Source organism: Dipodomys spectabilis, unplaced genomic scaffold (assembly GCF_019054845.1).
Source record: "Dipodomys spectabilis isolate Male_0828 unplaced genomic scaffold, ASM1905484v1 ptg000043l, whole genome shotgun sequence".
Classification (NCBI taxonomy): Eukaryota; Metazoa; Chordata; class Mammalia; order Rodentia; family Heteromyidae; genus Dipodomys; species Dipodomys spectabilis.
The window spans coordinates 13,572,378-13,588,850 of NW_024870720.1; the positions used below are offsets into that span (position 1 = coordinate 13,572,378).

A 16,473-nucleotide genomic window follows, 5' to 3' on the forward strand; every position below is an offset into this window, starting at 1 on the left:
TTAGATAGTTATACAAAGGGGTTTCAGTTCAACATATAAATTTATGAGTACAGTGCTTCTTGATCAATGTCCCCCCTTCCATCATTCTCCCCCATCTCTCCCAACTGTACCCATCCCTTCAAATTGCCTGGTTCCATTTTTACATGTGTACATTGAATTACTGTTTTCTCCCACCTCCTTACTCCATTCATCTGTACCCCCCCCCAAAAAAAAAAAAAAAAAGACAGACATTCTAGATTCCTGGTATTAGATTGTAAGTTAGTTGATTATGGTAGTGAAAGAGTTTTCTGATGCTCACTTTAGTTAAGGCTTTTTGGATCTGTGACTTGCTAGTTTAAATTGGGAAATCTTTTGACTGTCACTTCTTTAAATATTTTCTATTCTCTCTCTTCTCTCTTTCTTGAACCACAAGGTATTTATGTTAGATTGCTTTAATATTGTCCTGTAAGCCATTGATACCGTGTTTGCCTTTTTTTCCTCTTCTCTGTTTATTTTGGGTAATTCTTTATTACTTCCAGTACTAATCTTGGTAATGTCTAATCTGTTTATCACAACAAGGTTATTTTTCATTTCAGATACCATATTTTTCATCTCTTGAAGTTTCATTTGAGTCTTTTTATATCTTGAGTTTCTCTCATCATGAGAATATTTTCTTGTCCTTCCCTGAACATGTTTATTTAAAATGTTTAAAAAAACCTTTTCTTTTGGTTCCATAGTGTCATTTCTGGGTGTCATTCTACTGGTTGGTTTTTCTCTTGATTATGATTCATATTTGCTTTCCTTTCTTGATGTTGCTAGATATTCTGCATTGACTGCTATGTTCCTTTTATTTTTACTTTAAAGAGTGGTGGTTTTCTTTTTTTTCTGTTTGTGTGTGATTGTTTTTGTGGTAGTAGGTATTGAATCCAGAGCCTTGTTCATGTTAGGTAATTGTTCTGACATTGAGCTATAACCTTTGACCCTTTGCCTAGATTTCCTTTTTAATTTTTCTTTCAGGTGAATAGTTACCTTACTTATAATCAGTTTGATCCTTTGAAAGGGCTGGCCCAGAGCAGCCTTTTATTCAAACAGTGACTAAGCCTTACAAGTCAGGAAGCTCCTCTTGAGGATTCTCCTTAGTGTTCCCAGCATATTATGAGATCTTTCCATGCTGGCCTAAATATAATCTATCTACAACCTCATGTAGGCTCTAGAAATCTCTGTGCAGTTGTTGTAATACAACTTTGTCCATACTCAAGTTGCTTTCTCTCACGTGTGCACAGATCAGTACTTGCCTGAAGACTTGGACCGTGTACTCTAGAGACCTCTTAGAGTAGGTCCCTTTGGCGCCTCAAAATTCAAGCTGTTTTCTCTTAACTCAGCAGGAAAACATATGGGTTCTGGTTGAGTTTCTCTTTCCTTTACTATGGTCTAAAATCTGCCTTCTGAGAATAAGGTGGTATCATATAGGTGCTGGGCGCTGTCCCTCAGCTCTTCAGTTCAAGGTTAGCGCTCTTATCACTTGAGCCACAGCGCCACTTCTGGCTTTTTCTGCTTATGTGGTGCTGAGGAATCGAACCCAGGGCCTCATGCATGCAATGCAAGCACTCTACCACTGAGCCACCTTCCCAGCTTCCTCTCTGTTAGGAATCACAGTCCTTTGCTACTTATTTTGTCTAGTTTCTAAATGAAATCGGATGTTGATTAAAAGCAGAACTCAATTCTCTCCCCCCCCCACTTTATTTTTTTTACTACTAGTAAAATGAATCATAGGTATAATAAGCTATAATTAACACCACAGATCTTTTTAAAATCACAGCTTCAGTAAAAAATGAACTCCCTGACAGTTTTAATATCCTCAATTTATATTGGAAGCAGTGTTGGGATATACCATTAAATATCCAGAATGATGATTTTGTATATTCCCTCTAAAAATAAAACTATGATACGATACTAGAATGTGATTAAGTATCTAGAAATGACCATTTCTCCATGAAAATTAGAGTCCCCTGGGAGTGATCATTTCTTTCCTCACCTTTTGAACCTTGCCACCGAGTTAAAGTATTATTTAGTTATAGGCGTACTTGCTTTTTTCTTTCCAATTTTTCTTTGACTTGTACTTATTTATAGTTTTGTAGATGTGCTAGAATTGTGACACTTCAGAAACGAGGAAGGAACCTTTGCAGTGACTTGCTCCACCCAGTGTTGTCTGTATAGATGATGAAGCAGAGCTTTAGCACAGGGGGCATTGAAGGGCTTGAGCTCAGCCACTGGCATGCAGGCCAGCTGTCTCCACAGAGCTCTGGAGCCTCCTTTAACTGTCATCATCTCTGGGGTATTGTTGGAGGATGGCAGAGGGATAAAACTTCCAAGTGCATACAGTAGTTCTTTCCTACAGTTACAACTTTGTCTTTCTATATTTCTGCATAGGATTCATTTCTCCTCACTGGGTAAATTGTTAATGTATTACTTAAACAGATATTGTATGGAGTTCTTTAAGTTAAGCAGTTAATTTTCCTTGGTTGTGTTTTTATTTTAATCTGTGAATAGTGATATCAGTGCATTTGATTTTTGACCTTCCTGATAGTGGAGGCAAGCTACTACTACAGTAGCTTCATAGAGAGAAGTTGGCTTTTAGCCTTTTGGGTAAATGCAGGATTGAGTGATGTGCTGATTAACAGAGCATCAAGGGCCAGGTAAGACCATGAATTCACAATGCTGTCATTGTCCACAGCAGTTGAGCTTGTTTCTAACAGCGCAGTCCTGCCTGATATAAAAAGAGACAGATTTCACATGAGAAGTTTGCTGACTCCTACCACTGAAGTTGAAAGAAACCCTGGTGGGATAATTGGAGAAAGGAGCATGCTGGGTGGGGAAAAAGCGGCCTTCCGTGTAAGGGAGAGTGAGGCAGAGCGAGCAGAGGAGGACATGATGGGTGTTGGGGAAATAGGAGCACGTGGCTTGCTTTCTCACTCCTTCAGGACATCTTAAAGCCAAATTGGACGCCCTATAGGTTAACTCCTACTGAGACATGATCTTGTGACAAGCTAGTTTGTTACCAGATCAAGCTAGTCAGCACCTTAGTGTGTTTGTTACTGCTCCAACAGTAGGTACTGACTACTTTTTAACTCTATGAAGTCCCACAAACTAAAGCCAACAGCTGTTAAACTAGAAGTGATTCTGAGTGGTACTCACAGGACTTGCTAAGGAAAGTTTGGCACAGTTCTTGTGTTCAACAGAATTTCTCCTGTTATTTAACTGAAATCTAATATCAACATTGGATTCATTTTTCTCCACTAATCTGAGTTAATTTTAAATTACAAAATAAAGAGACGGTAGACCTGAATGAGGGCAAGAATGGGAATAATACGAGGCCATCTGATTACAGGTATACTTCTCAGAACGTCTTAAGTAATTTTAACGGTAGGTTCCTCTTAAGCTATTACAGAGCTGCATAGAGTAGACTTTTCCCTTATTAATTTCCAAGGAGTGTGGGACTATATAGTAAAAGAGTTTAGGATAGAAATCAGACTTCCTGGCTCAAATCCTAGCTCTACCTACCATATATTGACTGTTAACCTCCTATGCCTCAGTGTCCTTATTTTACATTTTTCATAATGATAGAACTTATCCTACCAATGTTCTATTAAAGAAGTTTAAGCATAAACGAAGTTTTCATAAACTTGGAAGTAGCTGTTGTGTTTTCGCTGATGTTCCCTAGATGTCTATTTCAGTGCAAATTATTTTCAGAAAGTAGTGCTCAGAGTAATAGAATCTGAGTGTAGCAAACAAAAGGGAAAGACAGTAATCAATACTCATCAAGAGTTACCTTTTTAAAAAATTTTTTTTAAGATGGACAAGGTATTGGGAACTGAACTCACGGCCTGTACTTGCTTGGTAGGTACTTACAATATGAGCTGTAACCAGACTCTTTTTGCTTTAATTTTTGGATGATAGGATCTTGCATTTAGGCCCAGGCCTACCTGGACTTCACTTTGCCTATTTCCGCCTCTTCATAAGTGTGAGCCACCGCACCTAACTACTTTTTGAGATGGAATCTTGCTAATTTTTATGTAACTCAGCTGGTCTCAAGCTGTCTTTTTCTCAATCTTTGCCTCACAAGTATCTGGAATTACTGATAGGCACCACCATGCTCAGTCTTTTTCCCTCTTATTTTAAAGAAGTGTAGAATTGAGCTTATCTATAAACTAATGTTGGCTCATTTCTAAGACCATAATTTTTTTAGATTGATTTTTTTCCCCCAGTAAGATGGCAACCAATTGAGTTTTATTCCTTTTCACTTTTTTATTATGTACTTTTAACTATATATACACACACATATATTTCCTATTCATAATCTGATTTGCTATAACTTCAGTTTCCTAACCTGAACCCCACAGTACTAAGATTTGAATTCTTCAGAGCCTTGTGCTTTTTTACCTCAGGTAATGATGTCAAGATGAACAACATTTTCTCTGTGTTATGTAATGCCTCTGGTTCCAAAGGAGAATGCCATGATGCACATCATAAGTCTGAAGGCCTTCTTATTTCACATACCAATTTCTAAATCAGTTTCTACTGTTCATGTTTGGAGTCATGCTTGCTGATAAATCATTTCTTGAGTTCAACTATTCTCAGAAAGCTTTGGGATTATTTTTTCTGATGGAAGTTTTTTTTTTTTCACTATTTTAATGTTTCTTTATAGCTATAAGTTTCAAGCTATTAAAACTTAGTAAAAATTGGGAAAGATTATCTTGACTAGTTAGTGGTCTCAAATATACCAGATATAGATACCTAAATATTTATAGACTTTTTTTTTTTTTTTGGGTCTGGTCATGGGGCCTGAACTCTGGGTCTGGGCACTGTCCCTCAGCTCTTCAGCTCAAGGCTAGCGCTCTACCACTTGAGCCACAGCGCCACTTCCAGCTTTTTTCTTTTTGCTTATGTGGTGCTGAGGAATCGAACCCAGGGCCTCATGCATGCAAGGCAAGCGCTCTACCACTGAGCCACCTTCCCAGCCCTTATAGACTTATTTTTGTAGCATCAGGCTTACCTGTAGGTATTTATCATCTATCTATTTATTTATTTATCTTATCATTTTAACTATCATCTATCATCTAACTCTTATTTATCATCTAACTATTTTATCTAATCAGTTTTAGTTTCTTTGTTCATTTGCCACTTGAGAGTTAAAAGAAGAGCTTACTTTTCATAATCTTACAGGAGAACTTACAGTGTGATGGTCTTTTATAAACAAAGGCACATTTTCTTTTAATATTTAAACTCTATAATCAGTCCTTAATAAAACTTCATTTTTCTCTGCAGTCGCTGTTATCAGCACTTAGTATCATCCTATTTACTCCATATGTAGTATGTACTATAGATGTTTTTTTTGGTGGTGGTGGTGGTGGTAGTTGTGGTGGTTGTGGGGCTTTAACTTAGCCTGAGCACTGTCCCTGAATTATTTTCACTCAAGGCTAGTGCTCTGTCACTTTGAGCTACAGCTCCACTTCTGGTTTCCTGGTGGTTAATTGGAGATAGGAATCTCAGGGACTTTCTTTCCTGCCCAGGCTGGCTTTGAACTGTGATCCTCAGATCTCAGCCCTCTGGATTACAGGTGTGAGCCATCAGCACCTGATTACTATAGAGTATTTTGAATGAGACCCTTTGGCTTTGTGACTGTCCTATTAGAGGACCAATACCTTGAAACTGCTGTTTTCAATCTGCATTTAATAAAAGCCATAGTTATAAAGTCCATTTGAATATTGTGAGGGATTGGCACATCCATATCTTTTTGGTTTGTATTATTTGAAAAATGACAAGTTGTTTTTCTATTTATATTAACAGTTTTATCTTTTATGAATTACATATGTATACACTTTGGTATATACAAGTGGTAGTTAAGTAGGGAGAGAAGTTTCTATTTCCTTTTCCTTTTCCCTGATGAGCCTTCTAGGGATGCCTGTCAACTTGTGGCAGGCTGTCTTAAGGCACTTTGTGCTTAGATTCTGACCTTGGGATGTAAAATCCACTAGTCCTCCCCCTTGTTCCTTGGCAGCTCATAAGCAGATGGTGACAAGATTGTTGGTGACAGTGTACTCTCAATTTCATGCAAAGAGCTTTTGGATGTCTGTGCTGTACTCCTTGTATTTGTCCATGTGACGACTTTTTATTTTAATACTCATGGCATTTAAATGCCTGATTGCATCCTGGGAGATTCATTTCACTTTTAATTGGGAATCCCTTTGCTTAGAAGGCCTGTAGAGCTTATTGTTGTCAGAGGACCCCTGGGAGGTCTACATTTTGATGCTGTTTGCTGTGGGCTCTCTCCACCAAGTTGTTTCTAGAATTTTGAGCGTTTCTAGGTATGGTTACTCGTACTTAGCCACAAGTCCACCCATAGGCACTGTCGGTTGTCCGTGAGGTGCCACTGTTCAGATTGTGAGTGCGTCCATAATATCTCTCTCTTATTTGCTAGGCAGAAGATGGTGTTAGTGATTTCAAGCTGCTGGCTGCACCCTGCAGAGCAGGAGTGAGTGAGTGCTGTTCAGCTCTCCGGTCCTGTGAGTCTGATGCCTTTCCTCCATGTTTTGGCATCACTGCCAAATGCATTGAAACCCTTCGTGATCATCGGTTTGTTGGATTACTATATTGTTGCCAAGAGTCTGTCCAGGTCCTTTGTATCTTTTTTCTTTTTCTTTTTTTTTTTTTTTTTTTGTCACTTTAGTGTATGTCCTTTGTGATGGACAATAGGCATTCATGGTGAAAGAAGGCACAATATATACCAGAGCCATACTAGAAATTTGAGAGGGTAGCCACTTGGCCAAGGAAAATGTTTTAGAGCACCAGTGTTGTCAGTCTAGATGCACATGCGCTTTTGTTTGACAAATGGACTTTGGGGTATCCCTGTGGGGCCACATGTGTTTCTCAACACTTCACTCATTTTCCTTGTGGATTGCGTCATGGTATGATGTACTATTGCCTTCTGCCAATGTCATAGGCCAAAAGGTTGTTTTCCATTTGCTTGTACTGCGCATCATAGATGCATAGTAGCACTGAAGCACAAGAAACCAGCAAGGCTTGGCTGGCAAAGGGCAGACAATCTTTCAGTAACCTCTGCTGTCCTCTTCTGCTTGGGAGGGAGTGCCACCTAGACATATGGCAGGCTCATGTGCCCGGCCAGGGAACAGGCCGAGAATGCTGTAGGAAGGAGGCCCCCACCAGTATTCAAAAAGTATGGAATCGAGATGTCCCCATCACCATCAGGCTTCCAACAGAAGGGTGGTGTGGCGCCATTTAACCCAGCTATTATGTGAGATAAGTACAACCCATAGATAGACCTCTGTACATCTTCCTTAAGCAGCAAGTCTGTATCTTCATCTCCTTTTTGCTTTTGTTGAGTAGGGCCTTAATATTTGCTGTATTGTTGCAGTCTTTCTCTTTTACAAACAGTGTTATGGGTAGAAGTTCACTGTACACTAAAGAGTACTTACTTCATGGTTAAAGTCAGAGGTGTGTGTGCTTGCGTCTGTGGCTGACAGTGGTCATGGGCAGCATACACTACACTGGGATGGCCAAACACTTTCCCTCTCTGTAGAAAATGTCCAGTGTAGCTCACATAGCATGTGGAGGCTAGCTTTGAATGCATAAAGTTACTTCTTATAGTCCCAGACCCCTTTATTCCTTCCCATTGAAACTGCCCACTTGTAGTTCTCTAGAGAAGAAACTTGGAATGAGAAATGGAATGAGAAGAAAAATGGAATGAGAAATTCAGATCACTAATTACAAATATATGAACTTTTCTATTCTTCAATATTTATCTCTTTCCTGCTTTCCTTTCTCTTGGTGACTAGTGAAGGGATATTGTGTTAAGGGAGCCATGTCTAAAACATGCAGTGGTTAGGGGGACCGTGTAGAAGGGTGTCCTGCTTTCCATAGTAGGTGGATGGGGGAAACACACCTTCTCTGAGAGGATCTCCACAGCTTCCACCTTTATTGTGAGCTGAATTCAATTCTAGACTGTTTTGAGTATAAGAAAGCTTATTCTATAAAACACAGAGTTGGAAAAATGAGTTTTATTAAGGAAACCTGATTTTTAGGCCTGAAAATCAAGACCCTTAAACTCCAGTTAATGAGTTCTAGAATCAACAACTTTGATTTTAATAATTATCCTAAATATGAAAGGAAGAAGTTACTGAATTGTAAGTTTTTATTTTACTCATGAAATGATTGTAGATACTGCTATTATATAATTGACTTTGCATGAAGGTAATCATTCAATTGATCTGTATTTTTCACAAATATATATTTACACTACTTATAATAATCAAGCCTTCCATTGTGTTTGCCTACCTGCTTCCCTTAGTTCCCATTCAGAATTTTTATGGTGTATGGTAAATGAGCAGCTTACTAATTTCTTGCTGAAGTAAAATACAAAGTTGAATGATTAGATTTTCTGATGTAGAGACATCTGGCTCATGCTTGTTTTTGTTTGTTAAACAGGAAAAGGACCAGCGCAGCCTAGACATTAACACTGCCAAATGCATGTTGGGACTGTTATTAGGAAAAATCTGGCCCCTTTTTCCAGTTTTTCACCAGTTCTTAGAGGTACTAAATTGTTATTTTATCAAATGTATGCTTGCTTGCTTTAGAACTACCAAATATACTTTATTTAGCCATTTTATGTAACTTTTGCTTGTTGTACTTCTGTGCTTATAGGAATTTTGGTGCCATAATTGCTGTTAGTCAGCAGCTACCTGTTGTGTTGGAGGTCTTGGAGTGCATCTGAATGTGTGTGTGTCATGTCACATGCATCCTCCCACGTGACAGTGCGTCAGTATAGCCACCGCTCTGCGTCTCCTCTCATCTCCCAGCCCATTTTAGAAGCTTCACTACTCTTTAGATCTTCTGTTCTTTGTAATAATAGAAAACTGAGGTTTACTTGCTTTTATGGCTGCATGAATTCACAGTTTTAATAAGACAAGGTTAAAACCTAGCCCTCTGTCTTTATTACTAAAACTAGTTTATAATCTATTCTTTTCTATTCTGTTCTTATCTCCAAATGATTTGGGGACTACTTACAACATGCCGGTACCATACCGTGTGAACTGACAATATCTTCTTCATGTAAATTGTCTTCAGATCTGTGTTAGAAACAACCTAGCACATTCTGTTGACCAAACATTTGGGGCTGCTGGTTCTTGAGCTGATTTCATTAGAGGGTCCTACCGCAGGATCTGCAGCTATCTGATACATGTGTATGAGGACTTGGGTGTCTCACATGGCATCCTCTTGGCTGCCTTCCCTAAGTCATTTTAGAAAATGCCCTTTGCTGGCAAGGATTGGAGGATGGGGAGAGGAGGATATTGGAGCTTTGAGAAAAATCTTTTTCCCTAACTCTGAAGTCTGTTATTAAAAAGTACTTACAACATTATTACTGGAACTCCAAAGGAAAGTTATAAAAAACAGTTTTAATGTAAGAAATGTTTGTTGACATAATGGTCCATTCTCCATATAGTGTAATTTCTCTGATACTTCCGCAAGATATGCTAGAATGATTTAGAATAGAACTGGAAATGGGTTCTTGCTCAGTGAGCTTAACAAGATTTGAGCCTGAGTGTGAAGGTCCTTCAGCTGACAGAACTTCTGTAAGGAAATGACCGCACAATTCCAGGAACATCATCAGCTGTTTCAAGACTGGTTATTTCTTTTAATTACTTAGAAAGTTAGCCTAGTAGCCTATGCTTGCTCTTATTGCTTTTCATTTTTCTTCTTCTATCTGAAGATAACAGTAATCCTTTTACCCAGCTTCTCTTGTGTTTATAGCCTCAAAACCCTTGACTCAACTCTCTTTGCCTTTTATGTATTATATTGTTCAGTGATGTATTTTTAAATCTTAATAGTGGTGAGGATTTAAACGTTGGTTCTAGATTTTAGTTTCCAATCTTTATATGGTGTACTCTACTTTAAAGTACCATTAGAGTTTATTTCTTACATAAGAATAGAACACTTCATATCTCTTCGGATTTCTTTCATGATTTGACTCAAGGCTTGAGTTCCTAGTTTTGAATTTTCAGTTTTCTTCAACAGCAAGAGCATCCAGCACAGAGGCCCCTGTGGCACTTACACAGAGTCTCAGCAAGTGACTCTGCTGTCTGACACTCAAGCCAATAGCTGGGTAGTGAGCAGTGCTGATCATGTCAGGGTTTACTCTTTGTTTTATACTTACTTGTGCCAAGAATGAGACGAAATGCTTTACGTAAATTACGTCAGTTGTCTCTTAATCCTTGCAGCTTTACGTGAAAGGGCTCTAGAGTTTAGACATTTCACTTTGGAGGACATACAGTTGTGTTTCTTTGACACGCTCACCTTCTTGGGTTAAGTCCCAACCTGATTTTGTAGTGAAATTGCCATCTAGTCTTTGATTAGACACATTCCTCTCTTGTTCACCAATCCTCCTAGATTGATTTTGAGTGGTAAAAGTTAACCTTACATGAACTTTTCTAATTGGTTTCATATAGGAATGGAAGCCATCCTCTTTGTTCATTTAAGTGTCAATAATTCATATTACTTTTTCCTCTGTCAGCAATCAAAATATAAAGTCATAAACAAAGACCAGTGGTGCAATGTGCTCGAGTTCAGCAGAACAATTAATCTTGACCTCAGCAACTATGATGAAGACGGAGCATGTAAGTAGTGGGTGCTGACTGGTCTATCCTTGTGCATTGTACATCTTCCTCCCTAGGGAAATGCTCTGAGCCATATTTTTTTTTTCTCTCTCTCTCTCTCCAGGGCCAGTTTTGTTGGACGAGTTTGTGGAATGGTATAAAGACAAACAGATGTCCTAGGACTTTATGCATAGCAGCGAGAGAGTCACTGTTACCACAATTATGTCACCCATTAGCCATAAATTGCTGTTTGTATCAAAGCGCATGCTGCTTTTCTTGCACTGTCTCCCTTTTGCAGGGATGTTTTGGTGTTTGCTATTGAATGGGCCAGCTCTGCTTGCTGTGTAGCATTGTTCTCTTGGAAGGCTGCTTTGCAGTTTGTATTTACACTACAGATTGGTGAATTTGCCAACGTCCTCACTGTGATTATGTGTATATTGCTGTTTAAATTTTGTATATGTGTATAAAATGAAAAAGCTTCACCTAGAGATTATTTCTGCAAAAATGTATTGTAAAAATAATTTTGTGGCATATTTCTAGTCCCTTTTATCAAAGGAACCAGTTATACTTCATTTGGTCTCAAATGTAGCATTTCAGAAAACCACACAAAACAACTGTTACTGTGGGCAAACGTTGCCAGAATTAACCTTACTGCTTAAGAGGCCAACTTCTGGAAGGAGGTAGGAGTCATAACTTTTAGGTGGCCTACGCCAAATATTTGGTTTATTTGGTTTACTTGACAATATTAGTGTTTTAAAATGGTGAAAGTGATCATTATTTGATGATTTAGACATGTAACACGCCACAAATCATTTCCAACATGCAAGGTATAGGGTTTTGATTTTTAATATTAAAACTGTTGTAAGCTTGAATATAGGTACAAATGAACAAATTTAAGATGCACCTTTTTAAAAAAAATGGAATTTTAAGTTCTCATGAACTTTCTTCAATGATTTTTTTCCCCTCCTCCTTTGCACTCTTCTAGCCTGTGTTTGTTGGCTAGTGCTTCCTGGCTCACTCCAAGTGAAATGTATTTTGCCCCCTCCCATGAAAGCCTGTTAGTTTGCTAGCAACTTACAGCTGCAGAGCACTTTTCGTAGTTATGGCTTGAATTTTAGTTAAGTTTTCTTGGTGTCTGATTTCATAGGTTGTTTTGTTGTTTCTGGTTTTTGTTTTTGTTCTTTAAGAATAATACTCTGACAGGTGTTTTGTGTTCCTTGTTTGTTTCTTTCTTCATGCTAGGCTTTTCCTGGCAGCATGTCCATTGCAGGCAGTGGACACAAAACCACCAGCATTGCGCTAACCCTGTTAGACACTAGGACCTTTCCTTGAGGGGCCTCTTGTTAGTACCTGAGTGATTTGTACAGAAAGGTGATAGCCATTATTTATATGGAGGAGGAAGTCAGAGTAAACAGCATGGTAATTTAGGCTTATATTTTGTCTCTTTTTTTTTGCCTTGCCTTTTTTTGAGAAAATGTATAGAGATATGTTTTCACCCTGACTATCTGGTGCTATTGAACAGCTAGCTCAGTCCCTAAAGTTTTGTGGAAACACACAATCTAATAATTTAGCTAAGCAAAGAGCTCATCGTGCATTTGAACAAGCAAGTGCTGTAATTGTAAGATCCATGCGTGAGTATGTAGGGATTGGAAGATTTTATTGGCCGAAAGATCTTACAGATTTAATATGGCATAAATGAGTAAAGCACACAGACAGGACTACTCTTGACCACGGTTCTACAGTTTCTTTGCAGATGCTGTTCTGATTTTTCTATTTTTTCCCCAACTAAGCCACCAAAGAAAATTTTGTATGTATATACAGTATGTGTGCATATACAAAATCATGGTATGGTAGAATATACCTTCTTCCTTTTTCTACCAAGTAATAAGGTTTGGTTTGCAGTAAAATGAACCAGAAGTTAAAAGAAAAACAAAAACAAACCTCAAACTCAGTAGCAACTAAGAATACTTAACTTTTTCTGTTTATTGTCTCACTTATAACTTACAAATTAATGCCAGTTTACAAACATAAGTATGTACATACATATAAGTATATGTATGTACTTACATAAGTCACTATCTGTACAGAACATAAAAAGTTGCTAGCAAGCCATAGTCACTGAAATTGCTGTGTAAGCAGGGCTCTAGTGTGTGCATGCATGTATGTGAGACAGTGTCAGTCAGGCCAAAGACAGGGCTGGTCTGTGGAGAATTGATTCATTTTCAGGTGTGTACTCCAATAAAGTTGTAAGAAAAAAAAATTTTAAATCACACTAAAGAGAACAGTTCTTAAATTTGACTAACTACTGTTTTGCTCAAAGCAAACGTAAATCATAGATGAAATTATCTTAACAGTTATGTTAGAATGGAGAATTTTTTAAGCACTAAAGACAGTTAATCCCCAAATAAAAGAATTGTTAGCAATTGTGACAGATGGTTACATTTTATCCACAGTGAACATTTTGGTGATAGAGAAATGATGTGAAAGTATTTCGAAGGAATACTCTAGCATATTTAGAAAACTCGATAATCTCTAAACTGCCTTGAAAAATAAACCTCTGTGACTACTGATTGCTCGTGGTTTTTATTGATTTCACATAGTTATTTTTAAGTTAAAGGGTCAGAGTAGTAAAAAGACACTTTTTTTCTTAAGAAATTGCCAAGTTTCACAAAAATGAAACAGTAATTGAGCACTTCTTCATGGCTAGTGTAAATAAATGAGGGTGCCTTCTTGGTTCTGTAGTACCTGAGTCTATATTCTCTCTCTTCTTTATATTTGAGTTCCCATTGCAATACCCTGTCATTATCTGTTCACTGCTGCTATAGGTCAGAAATTTCATTGGTTTTTTTTTTTGTTTTTGTTTTTGTCACAAACATTCATTATAGCGTTGCGTGCACATTTTTTTGAAGCATGAACTGGGAGTTATGTTTTTATAAACCTGACCGGACAAATCTAGCTAGATCCTGGTTTAACAACAGAGTTCTGTTGCTTCTTGGTCTCTATTCTAACAGTGCTTTTGAAATTTATATACAGGAAGCTTTTACAAGTTAGTTTTTGCCCTTGGTTTTTATTCTTACAACTGCTAAAATACCTCTGTAAGCCTTATCCTTTATTCTTTCATATGTTGTATAATAAATGTATAGAATATCTGTAAATGAGACCAAAATGTGGGTTGCTTTTTTTCATAAAATGATTTCTATTGGGGGTTACTGTTACATGAGCAGTAGCTAGCCTGTGACTGTGAATGCTTCATGTCGTCAGTATTTGCATTACATCATACAAGTGTGCAAGTCCTGTGACTCCCAGCTTAACTACAATATTGTTATGCCACCTAACTTGAGAACAGCGAACTGTTTTTAGGTTTTAATTGAATTGATGTAAAATGATATCCCATAAATAAAGAAGTATTTGTGTTTGGTTTCAGAACTGATTTGTAAATTGTGTTTTCTTTAGCTTTCTCTTCAAAATCCATTTGCAGTGGCTTTTTAAATGTTTTATTTTTTAAACTAAACCACTGCCTGTGAGTTTGATCACAAGCACTCAAAATATTGAGCAGATCTGTAGCACTTGGTTTTGTAGACCAGGCTGGCCTTGGAATCACTATCCTCTTCTTCCATCTCCCAAGGGCTAAGATTCCGTGCGTGTGTGTGTGTGTGTGTGTGTGTACGTGCGCGCACGTGTGTGTGTGTGTGTGTGTGTGTGTGTGTGTGTGTGTGTGTGCCACCACACCTGGATTTTTCTCATTTTTCTACTGAAAATAATTTAAAGCTACATAAAGAAAAATGAATGTTGTAATTAACACTGTTTTAATTTGGGCCAAAAAAAGCAGGATGAAACCAGAAATGACTAGTCTTCCAGACACCCAGAAAGAGAGAACATGGTGAGTAGTGAGTGGAAACAAAGGGAAAAACTTAACCACTGACTGATGGGAAGGAGAGGGAGGAGACAGGTTTGGACAAGGCATTTGGGCATTCTCAGCCTGGGATGTGGCCAGCAACAGAAAAGAATGCTTACCCAGTAATAGGAAATAGCACAAGATGGGCTCTACTGGACAGTATTGTTAGTTCACATGGAAATGAACTACACATTTTCCAGCAGTGAAATTGGAATATGATAGAAGGGAGAGAATAAATCACTAGTGTCTGCCCAAGACAAAAACTCAACCGAGGTGCATTACAGACATACATACCTATGAAGGAAGAAAATTACAGGAAGTTTACTCTAAAGGGAAAGACTGGTTTTTTCCAGACAGCATCTTTCTTGAATTGTCTGCAGTTAAAGACAGGATATATGCATCATGGTTGTTGCAGCATGTAAAATCATATCAAAATCATTTGTTGAAGGCTGTCTCCAAATTCTGTGTAAAAAGTAACTTGTATTCAGAATGTTAGTACTTATTAGTCAGATTCAGAACTATCTTTGGAACTCCGAGCCAGAAAATACCACTTTGGGCACATTCAGCAGAAAACTTGTTTCCCTCTGTCTAAATGTATTCATAACATTTCTCCCCATCACCTTAACAACCAAAACAATAAAATAAAAGAATTCCATATGTAGAAGTGCTTTGCTTAGAAATCATGCCAAACAGGCTGTGCTAAGAATTGGAAACTAATAAACAAAAATTGACAATTGTGGGGCTGGGAAGGTGGCTCAGTGGTAGAGTGCTTCCCTTGTATTCACGAGGCCCTAGGTTCGATTCCTCAGCACCACATAAGCAGAAAAAGCTGAAAGTGGTGCTGTGGCTCAAGTGGTAGAGCACTAGCCTTGAGCTGAAGGGCTCAGGGACAGTGCCCAGGCCCAGAGTTTAGGCCCCAAGACCAAGAAAAAAAAAAAAAAAGACAATTAAGTGGAAAGGTTAGCACTTAAAATGTAAATCTCTTAAAGAAAATTCAAAGTTAAAAAAATTATTAAAGAAATTCCTTTGAAATTAATCTGAAGAAAATGAGTATTTTGGAATCTGGTGATAGGAAAATGAGCTCAAGAAATTTGTGTTTTGTTGTTGTTTTTCTTTCATACTTTATGGCAGTGATTGTAGTATTCTCTAGAAATTACAGGATAAATGTGTGAGGATAAAGACTTGGAATCTGTACTAATTATAGTAAACTAAAAAGTTTGGGACCAACTTCATATATTAAAAAGACTACTTCCTTATTTTTGTTCCCTTCCATGTTTTGTTTTGTCTTTAATTCCATTTGGGGGATGCCACAGATACTTCCAGAACCAGTGAGTTAAATAATGAATGCCTTTTAAAACTATTCTGCATGTCTCAACTCACTCATGAATCACTTCTTCACATGCTCTTTGTAATCACTGTGTCAATTGTAAGAAGCATTTAAGTTTATAACAATGCATAGAGGGGACTGAGAAAATAGAAAATCAGCAGACTGAACAGTGAGGAGGAATCCACTGGAATCCAGTTACAAATGTTAGACAAGAATAATACAATTCAGCTCGATCTGGAGGCTCTTTTTTGAGAGTAGGGGATTTTAGGGGTAAATCAAGAATCTACAGGTACACTCAGGGATCTTGAGTTGGTACTTTGCAGACTGGATATCAAGCTAGTAATAATAAGTTTAGAGATAGTCAAGAAGGGTAGCTTATTGACTTTAGCTCCTTTTTAGAAGAGAAAGTAGTTTGTCGGGCCTGTGCTTTCCTACTGAACCCATTGAACACCTTCCAAGACATGGAGGAAAATGTGGTTCAGAGAATGTAATGTATATTGTTTGGCTTTTCATCCATGGTTCTTGGCTTGAGCTATTTTGTTCTGTTTTAATGCTAAAAGCAACAGCCAGGTCCATGTGTGAAAGGTGAATGAGAGGAACTCGAC

The 16,473-nt window shown here is 37.9% G+C and overlaps 1 protein-coding gene across 5 annotated transcripts in view; it reads left to right on the top strand.

The window, feature by feature from the left end:
- Window positions 1–14,072, top strand: part of Dcun1d4 (defective in cullin neddylation 1 domain containing 4) — a 66,019-nt gene extending 51,947 nt beyond the window's left edge. For all 5 annotated transcript variants that reach the window (XM_042678136.1, XM_042678140.1, XM_042678139.1 and 2 more), the window contains exons 9-11: window positions 8,482–8,586; window positions 10,565–10,667; window positions 10,771–14,072. In XM_042678136.1, coding sequence (XP_042534070.1) covers window positions 8,482–8,586; window positions 10,565–10,667; window positions 10,771–10,826 — 264 coding nt within the window. In that variant the 3' untranslated portion in view covers window positions 10,827–14,072. The remainder of the gene's footprint in view (window positions 1–8,481; window positions 8,587–10,564; window positions 10,668–10,770) is intronic.
- Window positions 14,073–16,473: the final 2,401 nt, after the last annotated feature.